At 47.8% G+C, this 15,055-nt stretch overlaps 1 protein-coding gene across 1 annotated transcript in view; it reads right to left on the reverse strand.

Moving 5' to 3' along the window:
* Positions 1-9,864: 9,864 nt before the first annotated feature.
* Positions 9,865-15,055, reverse strand: part of CDCP1 (CUB domain containing protein 1) — a 57,665-nt gene continuing 52,474 nt past the window's right edge. Inside the window, exons 8-9 of the mRNA XM_041763118.1 lie at positions 14,881-14,968; positions 9,865-12,519 (exon numbers count right to left, since the gene is read on the reverse strand). Of these exons, the coding sequence (XP_041619052.1) occupies positions 12,102-12,519; positions 14,881-14,968 (506 nt within the window). The 3' untranslated portion in view covers positions 9,865-12,101. The remainder of the gene's footprint in view (positions 12,520-14,880; positions 14,969-15,055) is intronic.

The following is a 15,055-nucleotide window of genomic DNA, read 5'->3' on the forward strand; positions in this document are numbered from 1 at the left end:
GTCACAAAATGAGACCCTGCACTTTCCACTTCTCTGGCTTGTTGAGCCCCCACAGCTCACACTGTGATGCTTCTTCCAGGAATGTCTCTTTCTAGGGCTGCACAAAAACTGTAGGATCACATGCCAGCTTGCTGGAGCTGACAGCTAAATGAGTTTGGAGAGGATGAGGAGAATAGCATCATCAAATTTGACACAGTTAGCTAGAGAACCGTCAACTCACAGGAAAAGGCAACCAGCTTGCTGAAGATGAGACCAAGCCAAAACAAACTGACTATTGGCAATGGTTTTTCTTTTCAGTGCAGATTTAATGAAGAGTGGCTACTAAATTCAGATGCTGTCATTTATGACACCTCTCGTACCCCAGTAATCATCTTGTTAAGTAGATATCAGAATTTATATTTTACAATTGAGGATATTTTGGCTCAGAAGAATTAAGTTGCTCGCTTGGATTACACAGCTGGACTTCAGAGCTGCCTTTCAGCAATTATGAGGTGGTTGTCAGTCTGAGGACAAATGTTTCCCCAAAACAAGATAGGCTGGGTTTAATATACAACCTGTGTGCATAAATTGATAGACCTGATTCATCTCCTCGACACATGGTGGTCAAGTGGCCTGTGGTTTCTTCCATGGGTTTACTCCTGGAACACTCTTCAGTGAGGGGCTGTAGCAGCGGTGACTTTCCTCAAAGACCAGTTGGCTCCTCATTTGATCCTCTGAGGCCCCTCAAGGAGCAGCAAACAGTGGTACAGGTGGACTAGAAAGTGGGCCCCAGTCTCCTCAACTGTGAGTCTCTTTTCTGAAGAAATGTCTTGGTCAATTGGCCAAAGACTGGGAAGCTCGTTGAGAATGTCAGAATTCCAGTTCTAAAGATCCTATGTAGTTATGTATGGGGCCTGGGAATTTGCATTTGATTTAAGGACTCTAGGCAGTTTGGACACAGGTTCAAGAAATTACACCGAGACCCTCTTGGCCCTGGAATGGGACATTAGCTAGAGCAGGGCAGAAAAGATCCAGAAGCTTTTCTTTTCCACTGAAGCCCAAGTCAGCCTTCGAGAGGCCTTGAGTTTCAACTGACTCAGACCCTGCTCAGAACTGGGGAAAATAAAAATGAACTATAATATGATGAAAGCTTCTAAATGGATGAAAGACTCCAATTAGTGTGTTCATTGTCCAGCTCAGCTCACTTGGGCCTCCTTGGTGACCATTGCTCTATGTCACATGCATAGACTTTCAGTGGCTAATTGTACTTTGAGGTTAATTAATGCCCATTTGGAAACAAAATGAAACAGAACAAAATATCATCATGTTACAGCTAGACTCAAGATCTTTCTATGGTGTTATAATGGGCTGCATTTGTATTACACGATAGCACTCATTTGAAGCCTGCCAAAAAAATGCTCATTTTCAGTTTTGAAAAAAATTGTAAATGCCAAATGACACAATACTTTTTAATGGAGGCATTTCTCTAGTCCATAAGAACAGGATTTAAAACGCAGTGACTTTTTAGTGTGGTCTCTAATCAGCTAAGGAAAGAGAGGGGATAAGGGGAAATCTCCTTAGAGGTTCTTAAATTGATAAGGCAAGAAACAGAAAAAAAATGAGCTGGATGTATAAATGTCTGAGTGAAGAGAATCGAGCTATGAAATCAGATGTGACCACTACTTTATGCTGGAAACAACACTGCATGTTTTTGAGAGATTTACAGTCATATTCAAATATAAATAAACAAATACATAAAACACCAGAACTGAAGCAAAGCCTAACCCGTATCCATTTTCTCATTTCTCCCCTGTAATAGACCTTTACATTGTCAGAGTCATCAATGTGTTTAGCTAATTTTCCAGTCATCCCTAAAGAGAGAGGTATGATATAGTAAAAAGTTAAGTGGAGCTCCCAGGAAAGTTCTTTATTCCTCATCTCTCTGCTCCCTGCCTGGAATGTATATGTGGCTTCTGGAGCTCCGCAGCCATAATGAGACCATGAAGCAAACTTCATAGTTAGAAGCCATTGCCAGGATGGTGAAGGAGAAAGATAGGAACCTCGGTCCCCTCTGAATGTCCTATATATGAGAAAATAGGCCTTTATCTTGCAGGAGGTATTGTTTTTTATTATATGAACTTGAACCTATCCTGTGCTAGGTACTGTTCCAGGTACTAGGGATGAGGATGAGTAAAACGTACCAACAGTTCCTGCCTCATGAAGCTTGTAATTTTTTAAGTCCAATGCAGGGCTTGAACTCACGTTCCTAAGATCATGACCTGAGCTGAAACCAAGAATCACACGGCTTAACTGACTGAGCCACTCAGATGCCCCATGAAGCTTATAATTTTGTTGGAAGAGCAACAATAAGCAAGACAAAGAAATAAAAACATATAGTTTGTTAGATAGTAATAATTACTAAGGATAGTAATAATTACTGAGGAGTAAAAATAAAGCAAGGGAGCAGATATGAAGTGTGGAGGTTGGGAGAAGCCTTAATATTTTCAAGTGTGGCCACAGAAGCCACATGGGATTTTATCAAGGTACTGAGGTGATGTTTATATAGACTTAAAGGAAATAAGGGAGAGAACAGAGGTATTTCTGGTGGAAGAGCATTCTAGTTGGAAACGCAAGCACAAATGAGACCAGAATGAGACCAAATGTTCAAGAATTAACAAGGGCTTAGCGTGGGGGCAGCAGGATGATTGAGGGGGTAGGTATTAAGAGCTGATGTTTGAGAAGTGATAGGGCCAGGTCCAGCAGGGCCTCATGGGCAATAGGAGGGATTTTGACTTCTACTCTGAATGAGATGGGGCGATGCGGAATATTCTGAGCAGGGGAGTCATGAGATCTGCCTTATATATGAACAGAATCACTGTGGTTACTGTATTGAGATGAAGCAGCAGAGGGCAAAGGTGGAGGCACAGAGACTGATGGGGAGGTGACAGCATCATCAAGGAGAAAGGTAATGGTGGCTTGGACCAGTGAAAGCAGTGGAGGTAGGAGGATGGCGGATCCTGTATACAAGGAAGAGCCATTAAAATCATTGGTGGCCCCCCGGGCACCTGGCTGGCTTGATCAGTAGAACATGCAACTCTTGATCTCAGGGTCATGAATTCAAGCCCCACATTAGGGGTAGAGTTTACTTAAAAAAGAAAAAGGATTAATGGTGGATCAAACATACATGTAAGAGAGTCAAGGAGGACTCTGGGCAACTGGAGGGATGGAGCCATCATCAACTGAGTTGGAGCAACCTGTTTCTTCCACCCTTACTCTCAATGGGAGGAGTGGATTTGGAGACGGAACAGCAGGAGGTCAGCTTTGGATATTTGTGTTGTTGTTGTTTTTAAGATTAAAAAAAAAATCTCTACACCCACCATGGTGGGTGTCCCTCAAACTCATGACCCCGAGATTAAGAGTTGTACATTCTATAGACCGAGCCAGCCAGGCACCCCAGTTTGGGATGTTTTGAATTTGAGATGCCCATTAGATGCCAAGTGGAGAGGTTGAGTAGAGATGGTCACTTTTCCTCTTAGGAGAAAGAGTATCTACTACATTCAGGGGCGAGGTCCACCTGGGAGCCATCAGGATGTAGATGGTTTTCAATGTCACGTGACTAGAGGAGGTCACTAAAGGGGTGAGTGTGGAGAAAAAAAAGGGATCTGAACCCTGAACCACAGGCCCCTCTGATGTTTAGAGGTGAGGAGGCAAGGTGGAACCAGTGAAGAAGGTGGAGAAAACCAGAGTGGAAGGAGGAAAACCAGCAAGCCCCAGGCTATCAGGGCCAAGAGAAAAAAAAAATTAGTGGGGAGAGAGTGAGAGATGGTGTTCATTGCTCGTCAAGCTGGCCATAGAAACACTTCGGAAGAGTCCTTGGTACATAGTAAGCATTCAGTTCATGGAGGGTGGTACTGTACACACACACACACACACACACACACTTGTGCACACACACTGCACTAGTGCTGTGCAGCAGAATTTTCTGTGATGATGAAAATGTTGCCAACCTGTGCAGTCCCATACTCAGCACTTACCCACAGGTGACTACTGAACATTTGAACTTGTGCCCAGTACAATTGAGAAAGTACATTATAAGAGGGGCGGAAACATTGTAGCTGAGTGAAACTCCATTCAAACAAAATAAGATGAGGAAGTGTAACTTATACAAACACCCTGAGGTATACATTCAAGTCAAGTGTGAACTCCATACCCTTTCCCTAGTCCTCCCGCCCCCAACCTTAGTGTCCCTTCAACACACAACCATGTACCCTTGATTTGAAAAAGGAAGCCCCCGTATGTTTTGATGTACCAATTAGCACCCAGCTTGATTAAAATTTGATTACATTAAAATTAATGTAATATTAACATTTAAACAGCTGTACATGACTAGTGGCTACTGTATTGGATAGGACGGTTCATAGTCTATCCTGTGACCCTATTATAAATGTTTTCTTTTCTGATTATCAGTCTAATAATTATGTGTTTCAGTCAGTTAATAAGAGTGGTAGAGGGGCACCTGAGTGGCTCAGTGGTTGAGACTTTGCCTTTGGTTCAGGTCATGATCCTGGGGTTCTAGGATCGAGTCCCGCATTGGGCTCCCTTCAGGCAGCCTGCTTCTCCCTCTGCCTAGGTCTGCCTCTCTCTCTCTCTGTATCTTTCATGAATAAATAAATTCTTAAAAAAAATAAATGAGTGGTACAGAAAGGCCCTTCGGTAGAGTTTCAAAAGTCAGGTGCATGGGAAAGGGAATTGTGTGAGCAAGCAAAGGCCAGAACTCTGAAAAAGTGGGGTAGAGCTCGAGTCTCCCGAGGACTCATAGTTTGGTTCTCCTGCGCACTTAGCTGCGGGCCCCTAATGAGTTCCTGAATCTCTCCAAGCCAGCTTCATCCTCTGAGATGAGGGGTGCTAACAGCCCTGAACTCCAGGCAGAGGTGGTTACATCGTTTGCAGGGTAAATAAAAATGCGAGGCCCCTTGTTTGAAATCAAGAATTTCAAACTGGCAACAGAGGAGCACTGAGCTACGTGCGGGCCCTCCTGAGCGCGTGGCCCGTGTGACTGCAAGGTGGCACACACAGCTGTCTCTAGGGTTTGTGAAGGGCTGCTGGGTGGTCCAAGTGTTGGAAATAGTAATGGAGACGGGACTGAGCCAAGACCAGAGTGTTCGCTGCTGCTGTTGGGCTGGCCTGGGCTGAAGGCTGGGGAGGGAGCTCTTTCCTGCCATCTGTTCTGGGTCTTCCCTCTTTCCATGTCCTTAGACCAGTTTACAGAAAATCTTTTTCTAGACCTGTTTGTTGTCTGGGTCTGAAATGACCATAGTCTAGCTCCTGGTAATTACCTGCATCAAATGCTGGCCAAGAGGCCATATAGGCTCAGCCTTGTAGCTCACGGATTGGCAAGAGGATCTCAAAAGGCCAGAGGAAAGGTGGGATTTGGGGGGTTAGACTGAATTCCGTGTTCTTCTGTTTTCTCATAAGTACCTTTAAAGCCAAGAAGCAGCCCTCTAAATCCCCAAACAGAGAACAGTGAGCTCTGGGGTAGGGAATTATTCGCTTACCTCTGGAGTAGAACTTGGGCTGAGGGTGCGTGGCATATCCTGGCAGTGATCTTGGAAATCACGCAGGTGTAAAGTGTGACTCCCCTCTTCTGTTGAGAGCAGGAATCCATCAGAGGTGTGGCTGAGAGCAGGGCTGAGTGTGGGGGGAGCTGGATTTGGCAGGGCCTGGAGGGCTACAGGTGCTTTGCTCTGTGGCTCTAACACCAGATTCCTAGGCATCCCCGACCTGGGGAGGAGCTGCCAACACAAAGTCCAGAGGGGCCGTATGGGTGGGTTCAGTGTCCCTGAAGCTTCTTCCATCAAAGTTCATGGCCTCCTGGAGGAAGGAAAAAAGATGGGAGTGGGGTGGGGGAGAAAAGGATCCCATGGTAACCCTGGACCACTTTGGGGGCCCCTTACCTCATCCTGGATCCCAGGAGTTGTCCTCCTGGGCAGAACTGAGCAGCAGAGCATGGTGCAAAGGCTGTACATCTGCTGCCTGCCTCTTGTGTGTTTGTGTCCTTGGGCGAGTAACTCCATCTTACTGGGTCTCCTTTGCTCACCAGTAAACTGGAGATGGAACATCGCTGCTGGAATCATCAGAGGCTGCCATGAGAGAAGCTTGAGAGCTTCTAGCATAAGGAATTTGCCTGGCATTGAATTCCTTCCCTCCATCTGGCTGTCTCAAGTAGGATACCTGCCTGGTGTCACCGCTGAAGTACAATATGTCTCTATCCTGACAATGAACATAACAGATGTTACTGCTAGGCACCTGCTGTGCTGGGGAACGCGGGGAGGATGAGCCAAGTAGGAAACATGGACTCCTACTCTGAGACAAGGGCATCCATGCTAAGCAAAACACGTGCAAGTATAAACTTCCAACTAATGATACTAATGTACCTCAGTACTGATTATTAGGCATCCTAAGGACTATGGCCATTGAGGAGAGCTTGGTGGGCCTGGAGGTCTTCCTGGGGGAAGTGGGTACTGTGGTAGACTCGGAAGTGCCAGTACGGTCTTCACAGGAAAGGAGGTGGGAAGCACAGCTTCTGGCAGAGAGTCTTCCGGGAACAGCGACATGAGTAAATAATCGGGCAGGAGTGCCCAGGATGCCATTTGAGTGCCATTGGGACAGATCTCTGAGGTCATGGGTTGAATGGAGGGAGAGATCTGGAGAGGTGAAGAGGACCAGGAGGGATCTCCTCAGCAGATCAAGGATTTTCTTCTGAGGGGCAAATATGCAGGCACAGGTATGAGAGCAGGGCAGTCACATGACAAAAGTATGGTGGGAGGGAATGGGAAGGTAGAGGAAGAGAAGCATCTAAAGCAATCTGGGTGAGTGACAGGGATGAACTAAAGTCCGGGCCACCAATATCCGGGCCTGGGAGACTGGAAGAGTCAAAGCATTTTATTTTTATTTTTATTTTTTAAAAAGATTTTATTTATTTATTCTTGAGAGACGGAGAGGGAGAGAGAGGCAGAGACACAGGCAGAGGGAGGAGCAGGCTCCATGCAGGGAGCTCAATGTGGGACTCGATCCCGGGACTCCAGGATAATGCCTTGGGTGGAAGGCAGGCGCTCAACCACTGAGCCACCCAGGCTGCCCGAGTCAAAGCATTTTAGAGATGGAAGTGATCTTGGAAGATTTACTCTTGAGCAGACATTTGCAAAACAGAACACAACTCAAGACCACCCAGCTAGGTAGGGGCAGAGTCAGGAAGCCAACTCATAGTAAAGGTTTAGGGCAAGGGGATGAGGAAACAATGCATTTGCCTCTGGAGCAATCAGGTTTGGGGCATATGGGGACATATGAATCTATCAGGCTGCTGAAAATGTGGGCCTGGCACCCAGGGAGGTATCAGCTAGCATCTGGGACACTCTCATCATAGAATAGAGGACACGGTTAGGGCCCCCAAGGGGCAAGGTATCTGGGTGGCTCAGTCGGTTAAGTGTCTGCCTTTGCTCAGGTTGTGATCCTATGGTCCTCGGATCGAGCCTTACATTGGGCTCCCTGCTTGGTGGGTAGCCTGCTTCTCTCTCTCCCTCTCTCTACCTGCTCCCCCCAACCCCACAACCTGCTCATGCTCTCTCTCTCTCAAATAAAATCTTAAAAAAAGAAAAGAACCCTAAGAACCCTGAGAGAAAAAGCCAGAAGCCCAAAGACTGATTCTTGAAGTCCAAGCACAAAATCCAGGACAAAGGGCAGAGAGGTGGGATGTGGCCTAGATGTGAACGTGCTGATCAAGAAAAAAAAAAAACAGGTGTTGGTTAGTGCTGTCTAGGGGGTTGGACACTTGGTTCAGAGAGGTGGGATGTGGCCTAGATGTGAACGTGGTGATCAAGAAAAAAAAAACAGGTGTTGGTTAGTGCTGTCTAGGGGGTTGGACACTTGGTTCTGATCCCCCCGCAAGTAGCAGATGGCTGCGAACTCTTTGACTCCTCTCTCACCGAGACTTGGGGTCTTTGCTTCCTCCCCTTAAGTGTGGGCAGGCTCAGTGATGGATGTGCCCGGAGACTAGAATGGAAGTGATGCCAGGCTGGCTTCCAGGCCCAAGTCTCCAGACACTGGCAGCTCCGACTCTCTGCTCTGAGAATACTCGCTCTTGGAACACAGCCACCGTGTTGTGTAAAAGCCCCCAAAGTCCTGTAGTCCAAGGGAGGAGGAATCAAAACTCCTGGCTGGCAGCTGGTACTGACTCGACAGCTGTGTGATGCCACCATCTGGAAGTAGATTCCAGTTGAGCTGCCCAGAGAGGCCACCCAAAGCAGAAACAAGCCATTCCTGATGAGTTCTGCTAGATATGTGAGCAAAATAAAGGTTGTTCTTAAGTTACTAAAGTTTGGGTGGTTTGTTATGCAGCATCATCCTATCTCCTTGGTGCACTTGGGTAAGGTGAATGGTGGGGGGTCTATTGGAGCTTCCTTCTCTCACCAGCTTCCCTTTTGCTTCTGTTCTGGTAGTTGGTGACCCACATGTGGCTTAGGGCTCAATTTCAGTCAATGGCAAGGATGGCCCAAGATCTTTAGGGGGGTACCGGGAGTCATCACACACAGAGGCCAATGGTGTCTCAACAGAGAACAGGCTCTGACCTTTCAGTTACCCACTGGCAGCCCAAAGCCTGGCATCTTGTACCATAAACACACCGTCAAGACAATGTCTGCTGATCCCCTGCTGAACCTGCCACAATAAACTGGGGAATCAGGGCCTCAGCCGAACTAGGGGACAAAGAGCGGAAGCATTTAAACAATGCGATGCCCATTTTTCTTTTTTGTACATTTGTTTATTTAAAAAAGTGTAGGAAATGAATAAAATGGTAGCTAAAAAGTATCTACAATGAAATAAATTATTCCCAGTGAAGCACTGCAGATCCACACAAACCAGTCCTCTAACCTTGACCAAGGTTGCATCCCCAAGGACTTGGGTTTCCACTCCCCACTCTTCCTGAGACGTTGCTCTCCTGCACAAAATGACTGTGGCATTAGAACCCGGGCTTGTAGCAGCCGGGCTTCCACCGGCTTCCACACAAGCATTGCGGATGGCCGTGGAGGCCACCCAGGCGTTCGCAGACCTGGTGCCGGCACACAGTAGGCATCAACAGGTGTGTCCAAGTGGCTTCCAGGGGCCCCGAAATATTTTACCTAAGTGGGGTCTGGGCTTTAGAGAAAGAGCCAGGTGTATGTCAGGTTGGCACCTCCAGAAAACATTAAATTCTCCCGAGATCTCAGGATGACAGTAACTGGGCCTGGAGTTTTGAGCTAACAGTTAAAAGAACCTGGGCCCATGGCACCCTTGTACGTAAAGGTGGTGCTTGTGACAACAGCCAGGCCACAGGTGGCCGGCCACGCGGGGCAGCGGGATGCAGACCACAGGCTGAGGGAGCTTCGGAAGAGCCCAGGAGGTCACAGAAGGCACAGAGCGGAGGCCAGGGCTCCAGGGGGGATTTTAAGTAACAATACAATTTCAGTGGAGGAGAGGACACCCCAGCCCTCCTCTGGCCTTTCATGGGGGTGTTGCCAGCACCTCAGGCCAAGAGGCCGAGGGTAACTGGGCAGGAGCCCGCCTTTTATTTTATTTTATTTTTTTAAAGACTTTATTTATTTATTCATGAGAGACAGAGGGAGAGAGAGGCACAGAGACATAGGCAGAGGGAGAAGCAGGCTCCATGCAGGGAGCCAGATGCAGGACTCGATCCTGGGTCTCTAGGATAGGCCCTGGGCCGAAGGTAGCACTAAACCGCTGAGGCACCCAGGCTGCCCAGGAGCCTGCCTTTTATTTTATTTTTATTTTTTATTTATTTATTTTTTTTAATTTATTTATGTATGATAGTTACAGAGAGAGAGAGACAGAGACACAGGCAGAGGGAGAAGCAGGCTCCATGCACCGGGAGCCCGATGTGGGATTCGATCCCGGGTCTCCAGGATCGTGCCCTGGGCCAAAGGCAGGTGCTAAACCGCTGCGCCACCCAGGGATCCCGGAGCCTGCCTTTTAAAAGGGAAAGGTGCCCAGGGCAGCACCCAGCCTATCATCCAAACAGCAAACTCTTCCTTCTGGAAAGAGTCTTAGAGGCCTTGGAATACACACCATTTAGGAGATTGCAAAACTCCTTTTTGTGGAGGCAAAGTAGCACGTGAACAAGTCTAGGCGGTGCATTTCCAAGGTGAATTCACTGAACACAATGAAGCACACTTATTTTTTAAAGGAGGCTTGGCCGCAGAAACATTGACTTTTGGACCGTGTCGGCAAGCTGGAAAACAATCCCTCTCCCTCCAGAGGAGAGCAGTGGCCACAGGGGCAAACGCTCCTGGGAGCTGGGCCGGTCATTAGTGTAAATGAGGGATGCGGGCTGTGCAGGAGAAAACAACTTTCCTACAATACACACCAGCCCCAAGGCCAGTCTTCTCCTTTGACACAAGACATGGGTCCCAAACTTTCCATTTCACTATGAACAAAGCGACCCTTGTGTGTGTGGGGGGACACTCGTCAGTAGTCAGACACTCAGCATCAGTGAGGGAGACGAGAGGGAGTGGTGGGGACTGGGGTGAACTGGGGAACCAGGTGCCCCACTGGCTGCTGCTAGGTGACAGTGTGAGCCCCAGCAACGGCCAGATCTCCTGGTCTGGATTTTTATGCAAAAACTGTATAATTTTACATGTTAGTAACTACTTCATCAAAAAGATTCTGCAGGCCAAACAAAACACACCTTGTGGCCTGGGTTATTTCCTAGTCTCTCCTGCAGTGGCTGGAAGGTGTGATAGGCGGAGTAATGGGTCCCCAAAGACGTCCATGTCCTAATTCCCCAGAACCTGAGGATATGTTACCTTCCTTGGCACAAGGGACTTTTTCAGTGGGATGAAATTAAAGATCTTGAGATGGGGAGATTATCCTGGATTATCTGGGTGGGTGGGCTTTATAAATGAAAGATCCATGTACAGGAAAGAAGGAAGGAGAATCAGTGTCACAGTGTCATCGTGGGTGCAAGTGCCACAGTACGACCAGCCATCAGACGCAAGGAGCAGACCCTAAAACCTTGAAAAGGCAAGGAAGCCAATTCTCCCCCTAGAGCCTCTAGAAGGAGTATAGCTCTGCTGATACCCCGATTTTAGCCCACTGAGACCCATTTTGCCCTTCTGGTCTCCAGAACCATAAGATAAGCAATCTATCTTGTTTTAAGCCACCAAGTTTGAGGTAATTGGTTACAGTAGGAAGAGGGAACTAATATAGTGGCCTATATTTTTAAACAGTTCTAGAGGTTGAAAATACTCTCTAATTTTCTGTTTAAATGCCAAAGTATTGCTGGAGCAGGGACAGCCACACACATGGCAATGCAAGGAAATTTTTCTTACTTCTAGGACTGAAGATGAACGTATGCAGTGGGATGACCACATGCACGCAGAGCAAGAGAACTGGGAAGTCTCTTATCAATGCCCTCAAACATACACACCCTGTTTTGGCTGGACAGATTGCAAATTATTCCCACCTTCTAGGGGACAGGCACATGTTTATCTGGTGGTCGACAGAAGTCAAAACCCAGCCATCCAACCAGTTAGCGTGAGTTGTTACTGTGTCAGGTAAAAAGAGCTATATGGTTGTAAATTTGACTTCTTATATATATAGGACCACCAAATAAATAATAATAATAAAATAATAAGGCACATTGTCATTTTCATCCAGGGGCTCCAGCAGGAGCAGGGACCTTGCATGAGCTCCAAGGGATTGGAATTGTTGCCCCAAAGAGGTCCAAATCCAAATCCAAATCCAAATCCAAATCCAAATCCAGGGCTTGTTGCAACCGTGGTGACTCACAGCTCTCCCCTCTCATTACGGGCTGGTTTACAACCCAACCTGAGTTTAGAAGGACATGAACTGTGATGATTGTATCCAGATCGGAATTCATCACTTTCAACATCTCATCATTGAAATGAATCCACTTGGACTCAGAATCCACTTGGAAATCAGAGAGGTTGGTGGTGTCCTGAAAAACCTCCTGCTGTTCCTTCCATTTAATTCCTCTTTAGGATTTCTGCTCGAGACCCCTAATGGGTGTCTCAGTGCTGAGCTTTAGGCAAAGTCTTTGGGATGGGTCCAAGTTACTCTGTAGGCTCCTCTGGCTCATGGGTGTCCAGCAATGGAATGTCTGTGTCCCTGTTGTTGGGGTGGGAAAAGGTGTAGGGTTCACTCTCAGACTCGGCAGGGATGCCAAGGGGTGGCTCATCTGTGGCCAATTTTACAGTTGGGGCCCTGGAGCATATGGCGGGTGGAGAGGGAGGGCAGTCCCCCGTGGGGCCCTGGAAGGGCCGGTAGGTGTCCACCTCCGGCTGTAGGAAGGAGCCGTTGGAATCCTGTAGCAGATGCCCATACACCATGGTGTCATCAATGACTGCGTACACGTGGGACTCACTGTCCTTTCGTCCTTTTGGAAACTTCTTTGACTGCATTGGCAACTGGGTGTTGACGTTGCCATTGTAGATGCCTACTGGTGGGCCTTTGGTTTTCTTCTTTTTCCTACTGAGAGAAGGAGAACAAGACAGAGTCAGAAAGAACAGGATGATCTTCGCTGTGCTCCACTGGCATATCCCTACTGGAACTCAGGCCCTTTAGGGGTTCTCGCACATCTCTCCCAAGTCCCTCAAATCCCTTAGCCCTTGAAACTGAAACTACTGTTCTTCGGGAGCATTTAAAAGGGACCAGCTTCTGTCTCCAGTCTTCACAGTGGAAACAGGGAGCAGAGAGTGGTTTAGAGAGGGCATGTTTAACACTGTCTGCACTTGGATTTGCCTCAGTAGATGCACGGTATCCAGGGGTGGAAAGAGCTGACAACCAGCCCTGCTTTCCCATGAGAAAGGGTGGTGCCCCAGCCCGACCACATCAGGTGTGGTCGTGTCGTGCCCCTGCTAACCCTCTATGACGTGGATCTTCCGTAGCTAATGCTTCATCATCCCTCTTTTGCATGGGTAGAAGTGCTGGCCATCTGGATTCTAAATGACACAACAGAGATACCCTGAGAAGAAGACTCAGGGTATCTTAGTCTTTAGCTGGGGTCGGGGACAGTGAAACTCAGTATTAGCAGAGGGATCTAGTCCCTTCAGGAGGAGGCTGTATGAGGGTAACAGCCTGCATAAGGGGACAGAGCTCAAAAGAAGATAACGTTCAGGCTGGGATGCCAGAGTTCCTCAATAACACCATTAACCTTTGGTTTGTAATGTTCTTTGGTACTTGGGTGTGGATGGGCATTAGCACTCTCTGGCACTGAAAACAAAGCTCCATCCTCCATCTCCAAGAGCCAAAAACAGGGGACGCTGGCTTTTTAGCTGACTGGTGATTCAAATGGAGGACATTAGCTCAATTAACATAATGGACCATATAATGCACAGGCTGACGGCTCACTAATTGTAGACAGGCTCCCTGTCCTTTTCTGAAATAAAAATAATCTAGTACATTTAGCTTGTAACTCCGAGTCTCTGGCTGGGATGATGGGTTCCAAAGGCTCCTGCCTGAAGCCCTGAGATGGATGCCCCTCCTTTGAGCTCCACAGAGCTGTGATTGTCCCCATCAGTGTTCTTCCCAGGGGGTTCTGAAGCCGGTCCTTCATTTGCCTTCCTCTTTCGTCCCTCTGCCTGCCCTGGGCAGTGGGAGGAGAGACTGTGTCCTGCTCACCATTATATTCCCAGCACTGTGCATGGTTCCTAGGGCCTAGGAGGCACTCAGAAACACCTTGCTTAATGAACGAGTCCTCCATTCTCACTGCAGAACCCATCCACCCTCCTACAACTTGGCAGCAAACCTGTCAACTATGGCTCCACAGCAAGGTCGGGGAGGGCTAGGGATTCTCCTGCCAGGAACGGGACAGTTTAGAGATGGAGGCAAGAGCTGGACCCTTCCCTTGTCTGGTTCCCTCCTGATGAGGAAACGAGCCCGATGTTAACACCGTGCTTTCTGATCCAGACAGTATAGACTGCACCCCAGGCAAGAAAGTTTCCTAGAGAAACCATACAATGATAATTTGTTGAAAGGAGTCCTTCCCCCCTCCACCCCCTGTGTGGTATCTATACAATCCCATTTCATGGAGAAGAGACTTTTCTCTGGATCTGTCATGGGCAGCCCCTTCCTCATTAGTGGAGATGTTTCTAGACAGTCTCACTGTTGATCAGGACTTTCAGTTGTTTGCTCATGGCCCCAGTTAATAAAAAGAAATTCTCTTTGGCTTGTTGCAAGGTTGAATCGTGCAAAGGAAAGCAATTTCCCTCTCCCTCACGGCTTTAATCAGAAATATGCGCAGAATTGATAAAATCTGGTAGCAGCACATATTCTATCTCAAAAGGTCAACACTTTGCTTTCATAAAACAGCAGCTGTCATCCTGAGGGGGTGGAAGGTGAGATGAGTCAGGTAACTGGGTCTTTCTTCCTCTCGCCCACAGGGCTAGCTTTTTGGTGCTTGTCTGGAGTCCAATACACAAGCACAAAAATGTTTAAGAAACCGGAGGAGAACAAGCTGGGGCCACATGCGTTCACTCTCAAAGCGACAGAGGACATAGGCTCAGCGGCCTGGTCTGGCAGGGCTGATGTGAGCATTTTCCTGCTAAGATCATCCCCATCATGACCACCGAATGATGAGCAGACAGTAAATGATTCCCAGGGGACTTGGGGTGAGACAGCTGTGTAAAAGCTGCAGGCTAAAATGTCACCCACCAAGTCTTCGGTCCCCACCCCCCTCCAAGTATAACTCACATCTGGCAATATTATTTAACACCGATCCTTGGGAGAGGAATGGGAAGCCAGAAAAGAAGTCAGTAATTAATGACAGCTCTGGTCTGTATGATCTAAGGAGGCGTCAGATCAGCTGAAGACAGTTTGAGAAATTCCACCTACTTCTTTTTCACAAAGCAAATGATGAATCCGAGGGCAAACAGCAGTAAGGCGCCACCTCCCACAACCGCGATGATGACGACAGTCAGGTCTGTGAGCAAAGACACGAGGGAGAGGGATGAGGAGGCATGGGGGTGGCCAACGATGAACCAGGGTAGACAGTCTCCAGAGACGGCCA

The sequence above is a fragment of the Vulpes lagopus genome, chromosome 7, assembly GCF_018345385.1.
Source record: "Vulpes lagopus strain Blue_001 chromosome 7, ASM1834538v1, whole genome shotgun sequence".
NCBI lineage: Eukaryota > Metazoa > Chordata > Mammalia > Carnivora > Canidae > Vulpes > Vulpes lagopus.